At 38.8% G+C, this 21,101-nt stretch overlaps 1 protein-coding gene across 3 annotated transcripts; it reads left to right on the top strand.

The window, feature by feature from the left end:
* Positions 1-152: 152 nt before the first annotated feature.
* abhd8a (abhydrolase domain containing 8a) lies at positions 153-14,513 on the top strand. Of its 3 annotated transcripts, XM_034297789.2 has the most exons (6): positions 153-423; positions 2,304-2,595; positions 5,992-6,759; positions 7,167-7,337; positions 7,861-8,077; positions 9,294-14,513. In XM_034297789.2, the coding sequence occupies exons 3-6, from the start codon at positions 6,005-6,007 to the stop codon at positions 9,519-9,521; spliced, it is 1,371 nt and encodes a 456-aa protein (XP_034153680.2). In that variant the 5' UTR covers positions 153-423; positions 2,304-2,595; positions 5,992-6,004; the 3' UTR covers positions 9,522-14,513. The 3 variants fall into 3 exon arrangements, with proteins under 3 accessions (XP_034153680.2, XP_026781718.3, XP_034153681.2); XM_026925917.3 differs by lacking the exon at positions 2,304-2,595; XM_034297790.2 differs by lacking the exons at positions 153-423; positions 2,304-2,595 and adding an exon at positions 2,610-5,071.
* Positions 14,514-21,101: the final 6,588 nt, after the last annotated feature.

Genomic DNA, 21,101 nt, shown 5'->3' with positions numbered 1-21,101 from the left:
TAACAACCCTAGCAACAGAATACATACGCTTTCTCATTGGCTACTTTCTCCAGCCACTCGGTCAGTAATTAGACATCCTGAGTGTCCGTTAAGCGTGAGCCTCAAAAGCCCCGCCCCCTCCGACTGCAGAAAACAAGGGCATTGGGTTGGTAACTAACCCACCCCGGGTGCACTGCGAAACGGGGATGCTGAGCAGAGACGCGCCCGTGCCTCGGCGGAAGTCTCTGGGTCATTTATCATGATGCACTTCTCGGTATGATGCACGCTTCAATGTGCTTCTCATGTGCAGAATCCGGTTACACTGCAGCACTGCAAGACTGCACGCAGATTAGAAACATCATAACTGGTGTTTTTTATTTTTTTTGAGTCGGCCACTGCATCGCTGCAGAGCTGGAAACCGTCGCTTAGGAATAAGCATCCTAGGTGAGCTATGATAATAATGCATTAAAAATAATAATAATCATTTCATGCAAGACTGCAGTAGGTAGTATATAGTGAATTCCAGATCTGCATTGTGTACAGTTCACTCTGCAACATGTGTTGCGCAGAAAGTGATCAATACCACCCTGCTGGGGTACAGAAAAAAAAAGCATAGAATTTGTAATGGTTTTAATGGTTATAATGGGAATTGTACTGGTTTTAATGGAAACTCTAATGGTCCCTGTGGGTCTCTACTGGTAATTTGTTGCCTTCTATTGGTGCCATGTTATGTCTAGTGGATACCATTAAGGACCATCATGGTTTTAGTGGTTAGCTGATGGTTTGTAATGGTAACTGTAGTGGAAACCATTAGAATCTCTGCTGGTTTCTATTGTTTGTTTGTATCTTTGTTTGTTTCAGCAGGGCATTGACACATTTATTCCAGCAGAATAAAATATCTCCTCTGGCACACACATGAATCTCAAACCATAACACAATAACACATGCTGTAATATTTAATGCATAAAGGCTTTATGCATTTGAGGGTGCTGTGTCATGTTGCACTGTTCTAGTGAAATCAGTGAAAGGCGCAGTTAATATTAATGTAAAGTATGTTCTTCAGCACAAAACAGGCAATGATCAGCAAACACAGTGTTAACAATGCTAGGAATTAGTGTTGCACTGTACATCTGTACTGTACGCTGTGTTCTCATGTGTGTTACCCATTTTAGTTCTGCATGCCTACACACTGTAGAACAAAGAATTACATTCCTTTAAGTAAATATAAAGGGACCTTAAGATTTCTCTCACATCCTCATACATCCTCACACATCCCAAAGAACTATCTGACTTTTTTATGTATTTATGAATATACTACAGCCAGTAATGCCATCCTGTTACCTGTACATACATTCCTGGGCAAAAAAATGGGTCAAGCCCAAAATGGCAAAATATTAAGCTTTTAATGGTCTTAACAACAAATCACTGGTCAGGAAGTTAGCAAGAATGAAACAGATAGATAAAGGAAGTTAGTATGGGAGCTTTTCGATTTGATTTCTTTAAATGTTTAAGCCTCGTGGACCTTGATGTGCTGCATCAGGTGTGGCAGAAAAGCAAATAATGACTAATCTTTTAAGAAAAAAAACATCAGAGAAGATATTTTTGGAAAATTCTGTACACGCAGAAATGTGTTAGTTTGAATCATTATCATGATTTGACCTTTGCATACAAGAAGACTGTATAAGTGAATTTCCCTGTTTCTAGCTTTTCCCCAAACAAACAGTTCACTGCAGCAGAAGTAAATGAGCAAATGGTGGCACAGGAGCTCTCAGGAGCGCATTTATTTAATTCTTGCTAATTTTCTGACCAACACTTTGTTGTTAAGACCATTAAAAGCTTAATATTTGCCACTTTTTTTTTTTTTTTTTGCACAGTTGTGTACTCCATACATTACTTTGCACATTAGATACCCTGTCACATTACATAGCATCAGCGGTTCACCTCTGATTGTACTGTCACTATAGTATTATTTGCACCAATGATCCATGCTGCACAACATGTATAATGCACAATTCTTCCTGTTACGTACAGTATCATATTATTTTTTATTATATTCCTATTCTTTATTCATATAACAAGAGATGCAATCAATCAATTTCATTACACCCATACAACAATAACAGTAAAGATATTCTATTCTGTCCTATCATATTGTATACAGTCATCATTTTAAAAAGTTGGGAATTTATTTCGAGCCATTACAGCTTTTTTTAATTAGAGTGTGTAAGGTTTCATTACTGACTTTATCTGCACTTGACTAACAATTGACCTTGAGGTTTAAACCAGACAACTGAATTTAAGATCGCCTTTTGTTTGTGTTTCAGAGATGCGTCACAGGTTCATGGGCTGTTGTTGAGCGGTGATTGACGGGTTCTTTTGCCTCCATAAACCCTCCCCTGTCCCTGTGTTCTGGCTTTCACTGTCTACCTCCATTATTGATCTATGTGCAACTCTTATTGAGCTTCTCTTCGGAAATTGGGTGAACTGCACTCGCTGCAGGATAATCTGATCTACCCTTATTTGCTAAATCGAATCTCGCATCATCAGCATTGGAATAATCATCAGTGGAATAATCATGTCCCATGATGAACTTGCAGCCAGCAGTTCGTTCAACAGGTGTCATACTACAGCAAAGTGGCTTTTGATTATATGGATTTACTATGCCAGTGTTATCAAACTAGGAGGAAGTGGAGGATTTGGGTTCTAAAGATATCTTCTGTGATACTAGAAAGCTCAGAATTTTGCTTGCAAGTGGTTTAGATTGTTACGCCTGTTTTAACGGCGCAGTGCCGAAGCTTGGTTGCGTAAAACTCTGCCCTTTTGCTGCCCATAGCATTGATTATAGTGTGCGGTTCTGGGAACCTCAGAGGTTCCCAGAGGTTCCTTTTGCCAATCGATAGTTGAGAAAATGCACTGCGGTATCTATAAGCAAGACAGGGGTATTAAATGTATTTCCTAGAGCAATATAAACTCAAAGTTACTGCATTTTACTCCATGATGCATTTCTAATTCTAGCGTCTTACATGTGCTGGGTCCCTGTAACTCTCAATCACAAAACAAATACAGCTGGCATATGTAAATCATTTAAGTGCATAGAGTCTGTCTTCTAATAACACAATACCAAGTGGATGCTCCAATGTGCCTGTGTGCAAAGTCCCATGTTTTGTTTTTTTGTTTTTTTTTCACCCAAAAACCTCATTGACAGCCTTATTAGCAAGTAATGCTAGTTAGCTACTTAAGTGCAGACTATCCAGACTAAGGGAAATGAACATTTATATGAATTGCTGGGAAATGGACTACTGTGTAGGTGTATCATTAACCTCTCCTGATGTAGGACATCATATTTGTGCCCTCAGTAAAATGTCACCAAGTAATTGCCCAATGTTTTAGCTATGATCTGTGGTGATATCTCCTCTCATTGAAAGTAAAATATATTATTTGAGTCTGCTTAGCATCTTTATGTTTTGCAAGGTGACGTATTGTGCGTGTTATGTGCACTAGCAGGAGAGTTTTATGACAGCTTTGCTATGCACTTTATTTTGCTCAGTTTGGTTAAGGTTTCCACATGCCTGCACTTTCCTGATTCTGAAAAGACTCGCCTTGGCCGATGTGTATAGTGCAGAAGTTGGTGGGACTTGGAAGCCCATGCTATAATTACAACATCAAATTGTGTTGACGACCATTAAGTGTTCAACATACATAGCAGATGAGAACTGCGGTTTTGCAAACCACACTATGTAGTAGTTTCTTCCTCCAGCTGTTGCTACTGATTTGCCCATCCTTGTATACAGAAATGCACAAAACCATTCTAATCTTAAACACACAATTTTAAATAGGAAAAAAACTATTTCTATTGGAAACATCTGACATGTATGAATTTAACACCAAGTCTTTGTGAACACACCTTCAACCTTTAGATAGGCTGGGCTAACATTTTGTTTTACAATGACGACCTGAAGCATTTTCTATTGGCCCTAATCCAGTAAAGGGGATTCTTGCCCTGCAGTCACCAACGTAATAATACTGAGTGCCAGAGGAAAGGAAATCGGATCTCATTAAATAAATGCATCAAAGCACTTTCCAGGATTCTACTTCAGTCCCCCAGGATCTGGGCTTATTTTAAACTATGCTTTGGTAGATTCCTGTTGAGTAGCTTCCCTTAATTTTAAATAATTTACAAACAAAAACATGCCATTTATTCTAAATAATGCATGGCACATCATTATGAAGTTGGAAAAATGAGCGGAGGTGGCTGGGAGTGGCTGGAGGAGACGCAGCTGGGGAAAATAACAGGGAGCAAGAATGAGACATGCAGGTGTTATTATGCTGTCCTAAAAAAGCCAGCCAGACAGGGCCTGATAATTGCTCATATTTCTGCCTGCTGCTCTGAAAGCCGTTTGTGAATTACCAATCAACAGATCTCGCGACCCTGCGTTCTCTCCGTCTAATCGTTAGTCTGTCAGCTCTCATCAGCACTTACAAAAGCCAGACTGCTGACTAATGCAGCTCCAAGCTACTGGTGAGCACTTGCACACTACAGAGGGGACATGAAGTGCTAAAATGTGTTAAATAGGAAAGTCAAGAGGTGAAAAGTTGTTCTGGGGTTGTGGAAGACCTCATAATACCTGACATTTCCTGTATTTATCACACAATTGTGTAATACATAATAAGATGTATTAAAAAAAGAGTCATTTTAGAGCTATAGACTATTATGATATGCAGTGCTGTGAATGCAACAAGCATACAACAAAGACATAGCCTGCTCAGCAGAAATCCAATTGTCTTCCTGTACAAGTGGCGTGATTACACAACAGCAGGCAGGCAGTCACACTCGAATGAAATCCAATCCAGAAAAACTCTCATTTGTATGACGGGCAGTCAGTTGCGCAGTCGTGCCATAGGCTGCTTCCTCTCAGTGCCCAAAAGAAGCATGGTGGATTTGTAGCAGCCCTGGGTATTTTTAGACCAATGTCGAGGTCAAAATGTGAAATGACGTGTCTTTGTTGCCACACACAGCACAGCTAAGCCACATGCTCCATAGTGTATTACTATTTTGGCTAATTGCGAATGGAATCAGAGCTCTGTTATATGGGTGAGTGCTTTATCATAATTGTGTTTGCTTACACTTATTGGTAGTGGGCATTTGACAAGGTTTGTCATTCAGGATGGAAGCATGTTTAAAGCAAAAGCAGGTGAGGAATGTTTATCTGTGTTAGTGTGACTTCTTTGCCCTAAGCACGGAAGAAATGGAAAGGCTCCTTGAAAGCCTTTCTGCAGGCACTGGCTGCTACGAATGTCCTTATAACTCTGTAGGTTGACAGCAGCTGTCAGGCACCACATCAGCAATTGCATGCAGCTTCTTTTGTGTGAGTCACTGTGCCTGGTTTTCTAGGGCACAAAGCAAAAGCCCACGCAGCAAAATAAATGCTTAGTGCCAGTGCTGGTGTACTGTACTGCAGCTGAAACCAGGTCACAAACACATTAAGGGGTTCAAGTGGTGGGGTTTGCTTGATATTCTTTAATTGAGATAATTACATTTACATGATCTCATTTGGCTGATGCTTTTATCCAAAGTGACCTACAATTAAGACAGGATACAATTGAGCAGTTGAGGGTTAAGCATCTTGTTCAAGGAGCCAGCTGTGGTAGCTTGGCAGTTCTGGGATGTGAACTCACAACCTGCCTTAACCACTGAGCCACCACATCCACATGGTACAGCAGAAGCAATATTGTAAGAGCCGTGGTGTTATAAAAAATGAATCAAAACCTTCTGAGCAATCAGAATCAGAATGGTACACAATGTTCCTGTATAAACAAAACAATGATTTACATTAGACTGATTAGACCATTGGTTGTGAATATGTCAAGACTAATCAGGTTGTGTAGGCTTTATAGTTTGATTAAACTCTGTCTATGTTTAAAATCAGACCATATGTGCTGATTTGCCATTCTTTGAATCCTGTAATTTGATGTGTAGACGACACTAATCAGACTCTGTATGCATTTGTTCAGGTAAGCGGGCACCATGCTGACTAGCATCACAGAGGGCATCCTGTGCTGCCTGACAGGCAAAAGTGGAAATGTAGTGCTGCCTGTGGAACCATCGGACGCTGCCCCTTCGGATGGGTTCGAGTTTGTAGAGGTGAAGCCAGGCCGTGTATTGCGTGTACGCCATGTCCTGCCTGAGCGTCCTGATAATCCCGAGCTGCAGCAGGAGCAGGGTACCAGTGTGCACTGCAAGCGCAAGATCACCGTCTACCGCAATGGTCAACTGGTGATCGAGAACCTGGGTGACGTGCTGCGCTCCGAGATTCTACATTGCCCCAATGGAGAAGTGGAGCAGTGCAGCACTGTGGAGGTGGAGCTTGCTGATTACTTCACTGCACCTTCCTCCCCAGAACCTAAACCAGCTCCTCCTCCTCTTCCGGCCTCAGACCAACAGAAACCAGCTCCACCACCCAGGCGGCGCAGGAGGAAGCCCAAGCGCACAGTTCTCATTGACTCAGAAAGATGTATCAGCAGCTGTAAGGGGACACACTCGGATGTGGCACTCTTCTTCATCCATGGCGTTGGAGGCTCACTGGACATCTGGGGTCGTCAGTTGGACTTCTTCTCCAAACTGGGCTATGAGGTCATCGCGCCAGACCTGGCAGGGCATGGAGCCAGCACGGCCCCGCAGATAGCGGCTGCTTACACGTTCTATGCCCTGGCTGAGGATCTGCGTGCCATTTTCAAGAGATATGCCCGCAAGCGCAACATCCTCATTGGCCACTCATACGGGTGAGCTTAGGCATGAGGCTCTCAGGAAACATGTATACACAAGGATGCATTTAATTCAAATGTGCCAGAGAAAAAGTGCTGACATTGGATCAGCTCTTCATATCCACATACGGAGGTAGCTAAAAGTAGCTAAAAATACTTATTTTTATTCATACAGTCAAGGGCTTTTTGCCAAAAATGGAGAAAACAAAGAAAGGAGGAAGAGGAGTGATAGTGTTCAGGGAAATTTGAGAGATTAGAGAAAGAATTTCTGGTACGGTCTTGTAAAAGGGCAGTGTTGCATTTTCTGTGCTCTTTAAATGGTAGTTTTAGCCACCATTTGTGTTTGAACAATCTGTGAATTTTACTGGTTAATTTCCATTTTAGGAAATGAAATCTAATTGAAGCCCGTTCTATCCTCATTCCAGGGTGTCATTCTGCACGTTCCTGGCACACGAGTACCCAGAGCAGGTACATAAAGTGGTTATGATAAATGGTGGAGGCCCCACAGCGCTGGAGCCAAGCCTCTGCTCTATCTTCCAGCTGCCCTCCTGTGTCCTGCACTGCTTGTCGCCTTGCCTCGCATGGAGCTTCCTCAAGTACGAATCACACAAAATGTGCAAGCACTAAAATGATGCTTCGACTGCACAGGGATTTAGAGTGTAGTTATGATAGCATTTACTGCTGGGCTCAATACCTTATAGAGGGCTTCTAGAAATAAAAACTCACCACATTAATAGGTAATGTAATGGCTGTTATTAAAATGGTAGCTAAACAGGTAAATTGTACCTCAGTGGTACTTATTTTGTTCTTTATTGGTCATATATTTAATTAAAGCTTATTACCTACACATCACATGGGTATTTAACTAAATGTAATTGCACTAATAACTGCAACTAATAGCTTATTAGCCCTTATTAACTGCACCAGTTTAAAGCCATTATGCTAGTGTATTGTGTTAATTGTTTGACTTTGCGCTCGCTTTTTCCCTCCCTCACACTGCAATCTCTCTCTCTCTCTCTTTCTCTCTCTCTCTCTTTGTTTCTCTTATGTATTATTGGTACTCTTCCTTCACTCTCTTCCCCCTTAACTCTTCTGAACCTTCTCTTCTTTTTTCCTCAGGGCTGGATTTGCCAGACAGGGAGCCAAAGAGAAGCAGCTGCTAAAGGAGGGAAATGCCTTTAACGTGTCTCCGTTCGTGCTGCGGGCCATGATGAGTGGTCAGTACTGGCCCGAGGGAGACGAGGTGTACCATGCCGAGCTCACTGTCCCCATCTTGCTTGTACATGGCCTTTATGACAAGTTTGTGCCCATGGATGAGGACCAGCGAATGGCTGAGGTACAGTGAACTGTTGATAATAAATAAAAATGATAATATAGATAATACAAGTGCAGATTCATCAAAAGACTTCTTACTTCATGTTTTATGTAATAAGGTCATGGGGTTTTCTTTTGGATTTACCAGTACCCTGAAGATAACACTACAGATGACAAGACAACCGTAAACAGTTAGATCTCTGTGCCGTAATGAATGTATTGTTCATTAAGGAGCATTACGTATATGCAGATGCCCCCTCAGAAGTGGCAGATGGTTACTGAATGAAACAAAGGCTTTCTTTCATTTTACTGAGGAGTTTTTATTCTTATTAGTTTATACCACAGTGTTGTTGAATTCTCAAAACTGATTGGTCAGAAGATGTTTGAATAATTTTCTATAATATAAAAGCAGCCCTGACAGCAGTTCTGACTATAAAGTTTATATTACTGCACTGGTTTGAACACACTATCATTTCTATAGTAACAGCTAATTCACAGGGATTTGTGTGCTGGATGCTCCACATAATCTAAATCTAACAATAAACAGCTTAAAATGTACAACCTGTGCACGTTGAGGTGGATGGGTTAAAACAGCAGAAGACCACATCACCTGGTCTTTTTTCCAATGTTCAAATTTCCAGTTTCAGTGAACCTTTGCCCATCCTTTAACCTCAGAATCCTGTTCTTGGCTGACAAGAGTAGATCCTGATGTGGTCTTCTGGAGTTGTAGCCCAAAGTTCAGTTGCACATCCTGAGATGCGTTTCAGCTCACCACAGTTGTAAAGAGTGATTACAGGAGTTACTGTAGCCTTCTTGTCAGCTTGACCCAGTCTGTCCATTCTCTTCAGACCTCTCTCATCAACAAGGCATTACTGGCTGTAGAACTGCTGCTCACTTGCAGACCATTCTGTAAGACTGTTGTGCATGAAAATCCCAGGATATCAGCAGTTTCTGAAATACTTAAACCAACAATACTTAAAAGCCCATCTGGAACCAGCAATCATGCCATGGTCAAGTTCACTGAGATCAAATGCTTCCCTCATTCTGCTGTTTTATGTGAACTTTAACTGAAGCTCTTGACTTGTATGATTTTATGCATTGTGCTGCTGCCACATGATTGGCTGATTGGATAATTGCGTGAATGAGCAGGTGTACAGGTGTTGCAAATAAAGTGGTCAATGAGTGTATTTGCCAGTGATTTTTTTTAAACAAAAATCTGACATTCTGTGTATTTCCAGATTCTCCTTTTTGCCTTCTTGAAAGTGATCGAAGAGGGCAGTCACATGGTTATGATGGAATGCCCAGACACAGTCAACACACTTCTGCATGAGTTCTTTCTCTGGGAGCCAGACATCACCAGAAAGGATTGTGTGGATGATACACCTGTTGCTCCGACTGTTACTACAGACACCATGACTGATGAAAACACTGGCACACAAAAATCCAACAAGCCTGTAAACAAATAACCGATGAGGAGTGGTGTTTTTGTAGGGCAAACCAATCAGAAGGCTCTTGACGGCAGGCTGTATGAGGTGGAGTGATCACCCAGGCTGAAATTTTTGGGAGCTGAAGATTGAGCTGAGGGTTCGAGCAGGTTGCACCAAGAGAGCAAGAACGGTTCAAGAGGTGAGACTCTGCCAACACAGGCCAGAGGTTAAAAGGAAAAAATGAATGCATAAACCTAATTTCAGAACAGAAATCATGGTTTATTACATTTCATTGGTGTCATATCTCTCTGCTACCTTTGGACAAATATCTTTTCTTCTTGTGGTGTATCAACAAAAGGACTAAAGCTCTGTCCAGTGGATGAAATCGGGCAGATTTTAGTACTCAATCTCCAACTGGAAAACTACAAACTGATTTTTGGCTGGATTACAGAGGTGTCCCCATGCTCATGCAGTGCTTGTAAATCTATTGTGTGATCTATTGTGATCTAGGCCACATGAATGCATCAAAGTGGGGAAAGAAAGTGAGCTCAGAGCCAAATCTTAGTGTCATGTTTTTACATGCTGTTGCTGAACACTGTTATTTGTTCAGAGTAATGCCGATAATTATGATGAGGAAACAAAATAAGAGTAGTGATATTGTCTTCCCATGTAACACACACCTACAGCCCCAGGAGGATTAAAAAAAAAAACAGAGGAGGCTAGAAGGGAAAACAATGACAAACTTGGAACAAGCGTCTTTAAATTGAAGGCATTACCTCAGTACTCATTGAATAATTGAGGCTGTTATGTAGAACATAACTAACATACTAACATATCACTGTTATAGTTAAATAACCTGCTGTAATGGGCGTTCTCTGCCATGAATTTATCTGTTTCATTTAAACAAACAAAAAGAGCAGCTTTGTGGCTAAGTGCAGGGCCGAAGGGTGAACACAAACGCAATGAGCAGAAAATGCTTTCAGCAGGAGCACTTTCATGTCTCCTAGCAACGAGAAACTGGAGGAAATGATGTGCTGGTGGTGTATTCACAGCTCTGCCACAGAGAGGAAGAGTGACAGAGTGTATGTGTGTGTGTGAGAGAGAGAGAGAGAGAGAGAGAGAAGGGGGGGGGAGGATGTTCATTCTGATGTACCACTGATATGGTTTTGGTGCTGTAATAATACCCAGGGAATAAGCTAGAACAACAAAATACTGTTAATATAATCCTAACACTGGTATGCTAACATGAAGACAATGACCAACACTGAGACACTAGAAGGAGGAGATCGAAATAATATCAGTGTCACATCACAGCATTCATATGAATGTACATTGACACACATTGAGTGATTAAGCATCAGGACGGGGCATGAATTTCGGAAATAAACAGAAGCACAGAAATGGTGACTCATGAGCAAGGCACAGATTGAGGATATTTGAAGGTGCAGGTTGCCATAACAACAGAGTAAAATACCCACATGGCTGGATGGCTGATATGGGAACTGCATTGTAGAAAAACAAAATGGTCCATGTGCATTGCCTTCATTCGTTTTTTTGAGTCGAAATGAAAATGCGAAAACAAAGAAACGGCTTTTTGTTTTTCTTGGCACACACTGACAGGAATTAATTCGCTGTACTCTGGAAGCTTATTCTGCTTTCATAACAGATATGTTGCAAATAAGATCAGCGTATGCAGTGATACATTTTGGGTGATTAAAAATTCTTAAATTTCAGCACCTGGAAAATCCTCCTGACTTTTTTCATCCGCCATGTCGTCCTCCATTAACGTCACACACCTAGTGATCTACATTAGCAGTACATCAGGCACAAACAAAATTTTTAATTCACCTTCTTCTTGCTACTAGACAGATCAGTAGTAAATGCAGATACACATCCAGGTCATTCAAGATCGTTCATTAATTTTAGCCCAATAACGCATCTGAAATGGTGAAAAAAAGAAGCAAAGCAAAAATACGTCAACTTTTTCGCAATATTTATTATTTAAAGCCAAAAACATCTCATATGAACGAATGAACACAATGTACGTGGCCCCATCCCAGGCTTTTCGCTTTCCTATCAGGTTAATGCAATGAATACGATGCAGCAAAATACAGAGAAAGCAATGGAAACCACACAAACAGTCTGTTAGTCCGTTTATGCACAGATTGGTTATTTCAAAATTAGAATTAAGAAAGCCAGAGTTATATTTACCTTGGTGGATTAGAGTATATCTATTGTATCTGCATTTTTATAAGGGGAATCATGATCACTTAATTTCAAACACTGTATTTAAACAGCACTAATATCAGTGTTTGCAGGTCTGGCTCAAGAATGTCAGTCACTACACTATTAAAGGTACTTGTGTAAATTATTTTTTTAAAGTTATTGTACAAAAAATCACTGTAAGAGAATCATTATGCATGCAAAATGGAAGAACAACGCTTAGAGCAAATCTATTTATCTCCCCAAGACGACAGTTTTTTTATTCTATTTATTCTTCTTCGTCAAAACCTTGTGACATGAAACCATTTCTAAAGCACAAGTAACGTTTTTAAGCATGGCATTTCTGACCATTGCATTCCAGAGTGAGCCATGTGATACAAATTAGGCTGTAGTTTTAACAATATTCAAGCAAGTGGTTTCAGTTGCTTGAGAAAATGAATTCACAGCATCTGAATAACCTGAATATTTTTTTAATGCAGGATGCAAGCAATCTCAGTTTCTAACCCTAGAATGACAGATTCTTCAATACACATGGATGTGATCGAATGTACATCCATCCTTAGATTCTACATGCAAGGACTTGGGTAATCACATACGATTGTTCATAATGGGGAATTTTTTTGGGTTGTGCAGCAATACCGTTTTTCTAAAGGCTGATGAACACTATACTGTGTGATAATAACTGCCAGGACAAATATGCATCGTTTCACTTTATCATCACCATCATGTTTCGGGGAAGAAAAAAAAATCCAAAAACTATATAATAACTCAACTCTTAATTTGTACTACTGATTAATGATCATGCCAAGTATGAACATATGGTGTAAGTGTGAACCTCTGAAAAAAGTGCAAATAAGTAAATGCATTTTCAGACTGGACGTAGTCAGTAATAACGAGTGCTAAACATTTAGCGACTGGGAAAGACGCAGCTTCAGGTGCAGTGCGAGTACATGTCTCTACAAGTAAATGGATGTTCACTTACTGAACAAGAAGGACTGCATACTGTGAGAGGGTGTTGAAAGATGTAGCAGTTTCTCTTCAAGAACAAGCGAACATCAAGCAATGCCAAAGTACCTCTATAGCTTGGCTTAGAGCTAGAAAGAGAGGAGTTCAGTTTTGACATTCAAGATGAAAGACTCGTCCTCCTGCTATTCCTTGGTCTGTGTGTGTGTGTGTGTGTGTGTGTGTGTGTGTGTGTGCAGTGTCAGTGCTCCAGTGTATTACCATTTGTGGTTCAATCTATGCCAGAGGTCTATGTTATACTATCTATGAAGTACACACTGCCTGAAATGTGTGGATATATAAAACAATAAAAATCAACATAAAAAAGCAGCTCTGTGGGTGTTGAATGGCTTGGAGACATGTGAGGAGTTTTTAGCTAAAAGAATGGATCCATCATTACAAATGGTGAGTATTTTCTGTCCCTCTTGTTTTATTCCCATTTAGCTATGATACTAAAGGAAAATTCCTCACATTAAATATGTTTATACTAAAATATTTATGATGTGTTCAGGGATTCTGGTGCTACTTTGGCTGGTGGTGTATTTTCGCTAGTTGTCATTTGTGTCCTGCTCTGACATCACAGAAGGATATTGCTAGTGCAGTTTAACAGGAGAAATAAAAAATCATAATAAAAAATCTCAGACATATGGGAAGATGATCAGGTTTTGTTGTTAGCTCCTAGAAAGAAAAGAGCAAGAACTTCTTATCTCGCTCATCATGTTCCAGCAACACAAAATAGCCCATTAATAAGAAATCCAATGTAAAAGTAGTGAAGACTGCAAACATTGGACTCAAAGATCCAGAATGCAGTGCAGCTATGTACGACACAGTTGTGTTACGGCTCAGGTAGTTGGCGATCTGCGAGATGACAAGGGCAATGGCACCGACAGTGGTATTAGAATGAAAGTTGAAGTGTGAGTGTACAGCGTACAGATGAGGAGGTGAGAGAGCACCACTATCAGCAGGTACTTGAATGGCATTCTGGGTAATGTAGGAAACCATTAACCAAAGTGAAAATAGATGGACATGTCGACAAAAGAAGTTTTAAAAAAGTCAACTCAGATATTAATTATAAAATAAATCTTGGATGCCATTGAAGATTACGTGTTGATTATAAAGATTAATATGCAAGCCATTAAGGGTGGATTTTTTTCTTTAATTGACTAGTTGTAGGCTAATAGGAAGACCAACAGCAAAAGTCTGCATTCATACATATATAGTGGACAAAAACAAGCACAATGGGAAAAGCTGGATGGAACCTGTGTGTCAGTTTATAATCTACCACTAGATGGTGGTGTTGATAGAGAAAACCTGTACAGCTGACCTGCACTTGCTTGCAGCTCTCTAAGACTTCAGTGTATTGAACCCTTAAACTCCTGATTATTCAGTTATTCATATTTAAACATACTATTCAGTAGCTATCATAAACTTTTCACTAACTCCAGTGAAAGTTGTAAGAAATATACGTAGTTAAAAAGGGTGAGTCTGGACCGACCTGAGGAGTTTAAAGGGTTAAACAGCTTCTTTTTTTTTAGTCACATTAAGAGTCAACACAGAGCTTACATCAAGTCGCTTTAATCATTTCCCTGTGAGTGTTTGGAATTAGCAGTAAAGCCTAAATTTTGCAGACACGTGAAATGGCCATCAGGAAACCCTGAATCACAAGAAACAGCCAAATATTTATATTCCACACTCTCGAAACAGTCATCACGTTTCCTTCATATTGAAAGCTTGGCCACATGATCACCCCACCCTCCTGCATATTTTTGAACTTAGTAAATCATCAAATATGAAGTCAGCTCTCAACTCACACATGGAAGAGTAAAGCTATGACTATGTTACCTGGAATCCCCTTCTGGCAGTGCATGGCATCTCAATTATATAATTTCATACATTTCATACATAATTTCATACTTAGTCACAGCTGCATAGATTAAAATCATATCTTACCTGCAGATTAAACATGCTTTAATTTTGTGTGGTAAATTAATAAGAAATTTTCTGGAACTGGTTTGTTGCACGGCATGAGCAACACATTTCTCTACTGGTGTTTCACTTAATTCTACAGAACTGTTTACAGGAGCATCAACTACAGCCATGTCAGAACGTCCTTGGTGAGCTCTTTAAGTTATACAGGGATCTAAATAAACATTTTATGCCTCAATAAAAATGGCTGTAGTTTCCTCTGGATGTGTGTTAGTAGGGGATTGTGTTACGAGTAATTGGTTCCATCATTTGAGAAGTCATGCCCAGAGAGATCAGATTGATTAACGCTAAAAAAAGACAGCATGTCGTGTATGGGTGTGTGCTTTTTGTTTGCTCCAATCAATAACACATATGGTTTTTAAGTTTTGCTTAAACTTGCCAAGTAAGCATGTGTTTGCTGATGGTGACAAAATCACTGTAATGTATAGAATTCAGTAGAAACTGTCACAGGATAGCCAACTCTTTGTTTTTTCACCTTTAATTTTTGCATTTTTACTAGTTTCCTGTGTTCACACCAAGCACAAAGACCACAGCCCTTGAGAAAGAAGCCATAACATAATACAGTTTCTATGCGACATCCTGATACAATAAAAACACACCAGGAATCAAATGTCTGAATAAACAGAAAGTCACGTTTATGAAGCCAAAAAAAAGAGATGAAAATAAAGGAGGGTGTGCATCACCTCACATGTCCAACTGTCACATTTAATCATGGCAGGAAAAAAGTAAATGGTTTTACACAGAAGCTCTGATGCACGAGTCAAAGAGCAGCTTGCTTTGACTGACACACACACACACACACACACAAACCGAAAACCAGTGTAAACCGAAGTGGGTGTGGCTTAAACCAGATTTTTTTTATGTGATCTTTCGTCTGCATCTGTCGCACACTTGAAAGTAAAAACCTCCCACTTGCGTATTATTATTATTATTATTATTATTATTATTATTATTTTATTTTAATTTTTTTACATCCCACAGGATCCTAGCATCAATGCACACCTCTAGTCTCAACCAGGTGCCCTGACAAGCCTTCTGAAAAGGGAGAAAAAAATAATACACGTTCTATTCATATCTGTATTTGTATCCATTTAGAGCACGTTATCTGTTCATTCCGAATAATGTATTCATATTCAATTATATCCCTAACACAAGTGCATAAAAAAGCGTCAGGTTACTTTACACTTACTTACCCTTACTCCCTGTTCTCTAAGCTATTAATAGTCATAGCAGAGCAAATACAGTCACTCTAATGGACAAATTATTTTGGTTTTCTTGGCCTGCACCAAACGACTTCAGGAGTCTAAATGACATGATGAGAAATTTCTCCTGGAACAGGTCACACTAGCTGCATATCTACGAAGGAAAAAAAAAAAAAAAAAAAAAACAGAGTCTCTATAGTACATGTAGAAAAGGTGACACATCTGCTCAACACTTTAGAGTTCTCATGGGGTCTTGTGCTATGGGAATAATAGATCACCTCATTTGAGCGCTCCCCTTTAACGTAAACACAGAAAGGAACAATTCATAGATGTATATATGATGTGGCAAAGGTCTGTTCCATGTCTGAGCTTTTTCTGGCTCAGTCCTCCTTCCAGTACAATTTGTGAGCAAATCCTTTTCACCAGTTCATATTACCACCTCTATTGTGCAACAAAGGGCCATTGTACTGTCAGTTTACTAGTATTAAATAAGGATGAAAACACTTGGTCAAAAAAACTGCAGAGTCCATTGCGGTTATGTTTAGGAATGTCAACAAATCACAATTTTCGCTGGCTTTGTAATGACTGTGGGTTTGCAGGAGCAATTGTAGCATCGACTCAAATGATTGTGACTGTTGTATATTTACTGTTTTGGCTCTGTACTCCAGCACACTGGATATGAAGTGGCATTGGTAATGAGGGGGGCTAGCCTTATCAGAGGAACTGTTTCAAAATCACAGCGAATTTTATATACATAAAGATCAAGTTAGAGCACCAAAAGGTTCTGAACAGGCAAATGTTCAGTATAGACGCCATGTTTATACTGTCTAAATGCCGGCTTTACATATACAGCACTGGCATCCTGTGCAAACTTGTTGCTTTGCCAAGCACCTACTGTGTTCACTATCTGATTATATTCAGTCAGCTTTGCCATCAAGATGTGTGAAATGACTCTTGACTTGCAGTGGAATTGGTATCTCAACAATGTTCCAGTTTGAAGTCCTGCAAAAAGCATGTTTCTTGATATGATAATGCGATTAACGATAGCTGTGGTGTTTGGTTGCATCTGCACCAGTGTAAGTATTTCTGTAGAATTCACCCGGATACATTTGGCCAAGTAGATTGCACATACTATTGTTTTTTATCTTGTGGAACAATCTTTCCATACAAGTACTTTGCTGTAAACCTGTAAACATATATATATATATATATATATATATATATATATATATATATATATATATATATATATATATATATATATATTTTTATAGAGAGAGAGAGAGAGAGAGTATACTATACTGTATACTATATATAAGTCTTACGCATCCTATTTTTTTTAGTAAAAACTTTGTTATAGATTTTTATTTTATGACTTCTACATTATTGATTCAGTACAAAAACATTTTAGATTTCCAAACATTAGTTTTCCAGCACAAAATTAAATGTTACAGAAAAATGTTTGTATGTCAGTAAAGAAAGCAGCAGATTACATAAGAGACACTTTTCAGACAAAAACATAATGAAGGCTGCTGGGTTTCGCTGCAAAAATAAGAAGCGAGTGCGACAGTCAAAGTCTCCAGAAGAACTGTGGCTGCTTCTGCAAGATGCTCAGTAACACTTACAGCTAATTTCCTTATAAAACTGCACACATTGTACCTGAGACTACTATTTTTTTTTTAAAGCAAAGGATCGTCACACCAAATATCGACTTTCATTTATTACTGTTTACTGCTCTTTATAGTATTTTTTTTTAAATGAAGAAATATTTAGTGTCATTATTTTTGAAGGCATCTTTGCTCTGCAGCATTTCTTTGCATGTGCCTAAGACTTTTGCACAATACCATATATATATGTACATTTTCATTTTGACCTTAAATTACTCAAAAATCTCAGTTGCCATGAGTTTCTCTTGTACATCTGCTATGCCAATCAATATGCATTATATGCAAATATTAGCTAACTGGAGAGCTAAATTCTAGCAGAATACTTAATAAATACTTAATAAAATAAATAAATTCATGTCAAATTTGTCAAAATGTCAGTTTATTTGAAACTATTTATTTTCACTCTTGAACACTTGTGAATGTTAAAATGTAGATACCTTTTGACTTTCCTCAATAATTCTGATTTCCGGCTCTATACTTTTACTTGTATTTAAGATTTTGACACCATACTTTTTAGGATTAAGATTTCAGTTTCTCTGTACAGTTTCCACTCCTGCATGTGTGACAAAAGGAATGACCATGCATTTCGTGAACATGGATGGTTCTCATATTATCTACAGTCAGCAGAAAGCTGAAGCAGTAGCAAACCAATGCACACAATTATCTCTTGCATGTACTGTGACCTCAATAGAAGTACACAGACCTACTTAATGACAAACACATATGAAGACATTTTCACAGATACTGTTGGTTGCCAAAAATTTGCGTAAAAAGCACATACCAAAAAGCTGGTAGCGTTGTGGCGTCACAGCTCCAGGTTCCCTGATGAAGTTTCCTCTTCACTGCCTTATACAGTAAATATGACTGCTGTATGTATGATGCAGTGATATTGCAGTTGTTGATTTAACATTAGCAGTGCATTAACAGTGTTTTTCTGGGTGTTGGTATGGTTTTGGTGAAGATGTTAATGGCCTCTGTCAGATAGGTGTAAACATGGCATGAGAGTAGAACTAACTGTATCTGATTACATTTCACAATAGTAATTAAAGGATTTCAGTAGCTATCAATAAGGATTTCATAGTTACTGCTAGCTACAGACTGTGCAGTGTTTCTCTTGGGCCTGTGTATTTCTTGGTCATTCTATATTTGTGGCAATTACAGAAATTTAACTGTGAAACATGAATGGTTATTGGTTAAGTCCAGGCTCAGATACAAAATTTTAAATCATTATAAATGTGGCAAGAAGACAAGTCCAGGTGCTTATCCCATGTATACCTTTAGCCATCTCTAATTCCAAATGTGTATCAGAGACCAGATTTAAGCCATGTTCAGCACAAAATCTCTAGTTTTTGAGTAAAAGCCTTTTTGCTTTGCCACAATCATGCGACATCCCTGGTATTTTGGAGGACAATCCTGTACTTGCCAGGCCTGTAATCATTTCGGAACATGGTTTCAAAGCCATACCTAAAGCTAGCATATAGTCAGAGGCGTACTGGCTGGCCTTGACCTAGTGATTTAAGGCCCTATCTGCCACAACCACAAATTTTAAACCACAGTGAAAACACACTCTTTTTCTGTTTTAGTTAGTTTTATAATTTCCTTCTTTGATTTACAGAGAAACAAAGAAAACATAAAAAAAAACTCATTTAAATTTTGTATCTGCTATTTCTGACATTAAATTTTTTTTTTTTTTTCGTTTCTCCTGCCGGGATTTTGCAACAAAAATCAAATAACTGTTCATGTTTTATTTTTTCATAAAACATGTCTGTTACTGACAAGAAAATAGAATGACCAAAAGGTTTCGTATATTCGAATTATATACATGTTACATTGAAGAAAATTCCTTTTCCCCCCTGCGGTGTATTTAATAAATGTACATGTTATGAACTTGCTAGGGGTACAGTATAAATTACAGCTTTTACGGTTTCAAAATTCAGAACCCTGAATACAAATCTCAGCATTTCAAATATCAAAAAATACAGATTTTATGTAAATTAGGCCAAAGGTAACTCCATAAGAAATATGGAGTAAAGTGGAATCAAAATGGACAATATGCACTGTAATAAGATAAGTACATCTAAATTTCAGTTTCTATGTACTACTGAAATAGCTAAATCCCTGTTAAGCAGCTAACTTTGGCTGTTAGCTACTGCGTCTAATGATCGCCAGCAACCAATGTTAGCACTTCCTTAAATAGCTATGTAACGTTCACCAACGTTCATGATCACTGTAGAAAGCTATTATGAAAGCTGTTATGTCTTGAAAGGCAAATCTTACTCCACAGCAAGTTTAAAAAAAAAAACTGACAAACATTAAATAAATTTTTAACATTTATTTTATACCACACAAAAAAAAGAATTTGTAACTGCAAGTCCATTTAAAACTTCTCAGTTGGAACATTTTGACTTTTTTTTTTTGTCTCTAGCACTTCTCACATCAAAGCTACGCCCATGATTCCTGTCGGTTATGCTGAAAATGATACTCTCTTGTTCTGTGACTTAGCTGGAACTCTTTACGTGCTTTCCAAAGAAAACCCTGGGAGCCATGCATTTGCTCTGAATTCCACATAACAGTCTTTAGATCACAAGGTAGCAACTGTGAAGAGATATAAACACTATGATAAGTACTCAGGTGACAACAGAAGATTAGGAACTTGTCGTGTTGTTCGAGTTGTACGTGCTGTACGTATTGTGACAGGCAACAGGCAAAACAAAGAAAATTGATTCTTGGGTGCACTCTAGTCCTGCATCAATACACAAAATGCCATTATCAGGCATTTACAATTTTAAAAGCATTTTCATATCTCCAGCAACTGTATGTGGACTTTCTTCCCTTTTGAATACATAAATATTATGATGAAAACAATTGAATATTATTTACTCAAATTCATTCTTGTCTTATAGAGTGCTGTCAGGAGGTTGCACAGGATTTGGTTGCAAATGCAGGATTATTAAAAGCTCAAGTAGACAATCCAGAGAGTAAAGCAAGAGTACAGAGTAGACAGAGTAGAGAAATGATTTATACTCACACTATCCGGTGTCACCCAGAAGAGGGTGGGTTCTCCTTTGAGTCTGGTTCCTCTCAAGGTTTCTTCTGCTTGTCGCCTCAAGGAGTTTTTCCTTGCCACTCTCACGTCTGGCTTGGTCAATAAGGATAGAATTACAATTAAATTTTAGATCCTGTATAAAATGTCTGTAAAGCTGCTTTGTGACAATGTCCGTTGTTAAAAGTACAATATAAATAAAATTGAATTGATTATGGCTTGGGCAAACTCATACACTATACAAAATGAAGTCATAACCAAAATGTCTAACCAAAATTTGTCACTGGCAGAAAGCTGGGGCAAGATGCGTTATTTAAAGAGATAATTAAGATTGGAAAATAGTGTGCATCATTAGTAATCAAGATACCGGCAATGTGCTGAATTGTTGGCTGGCAGAGGATCTTAGGAAATGGGTTATTTATTAACTGATACATGTTGTTGCATGATTCACAGTTCTGGGAAATTGAGTTTGTGCTTTCGAGTGAGGCCGGCAGTG

This window comes from Pangasianodon hypophthalmus, chromosome 21 (genome assembly GCF_027358585.1).
Source record: "Pangasianodon hypophthalmus isolate fPanHyp1 chromosome 21, fPanHyp1.pri, whole genome shotgun sequence".
Taxonomy (NCBI): Eukaryota; Metazoa; Chordata; class Actinopteri; order Siluriformes; family Pangasiidae; genus Pangasianodon; species Pangasianodon hypophthalmus.
The sequence above is the reverse complement of the archived record's forward strand: the minus strand, read 5'-3'. Positions and strand labels throughout refer to the sequence as shown.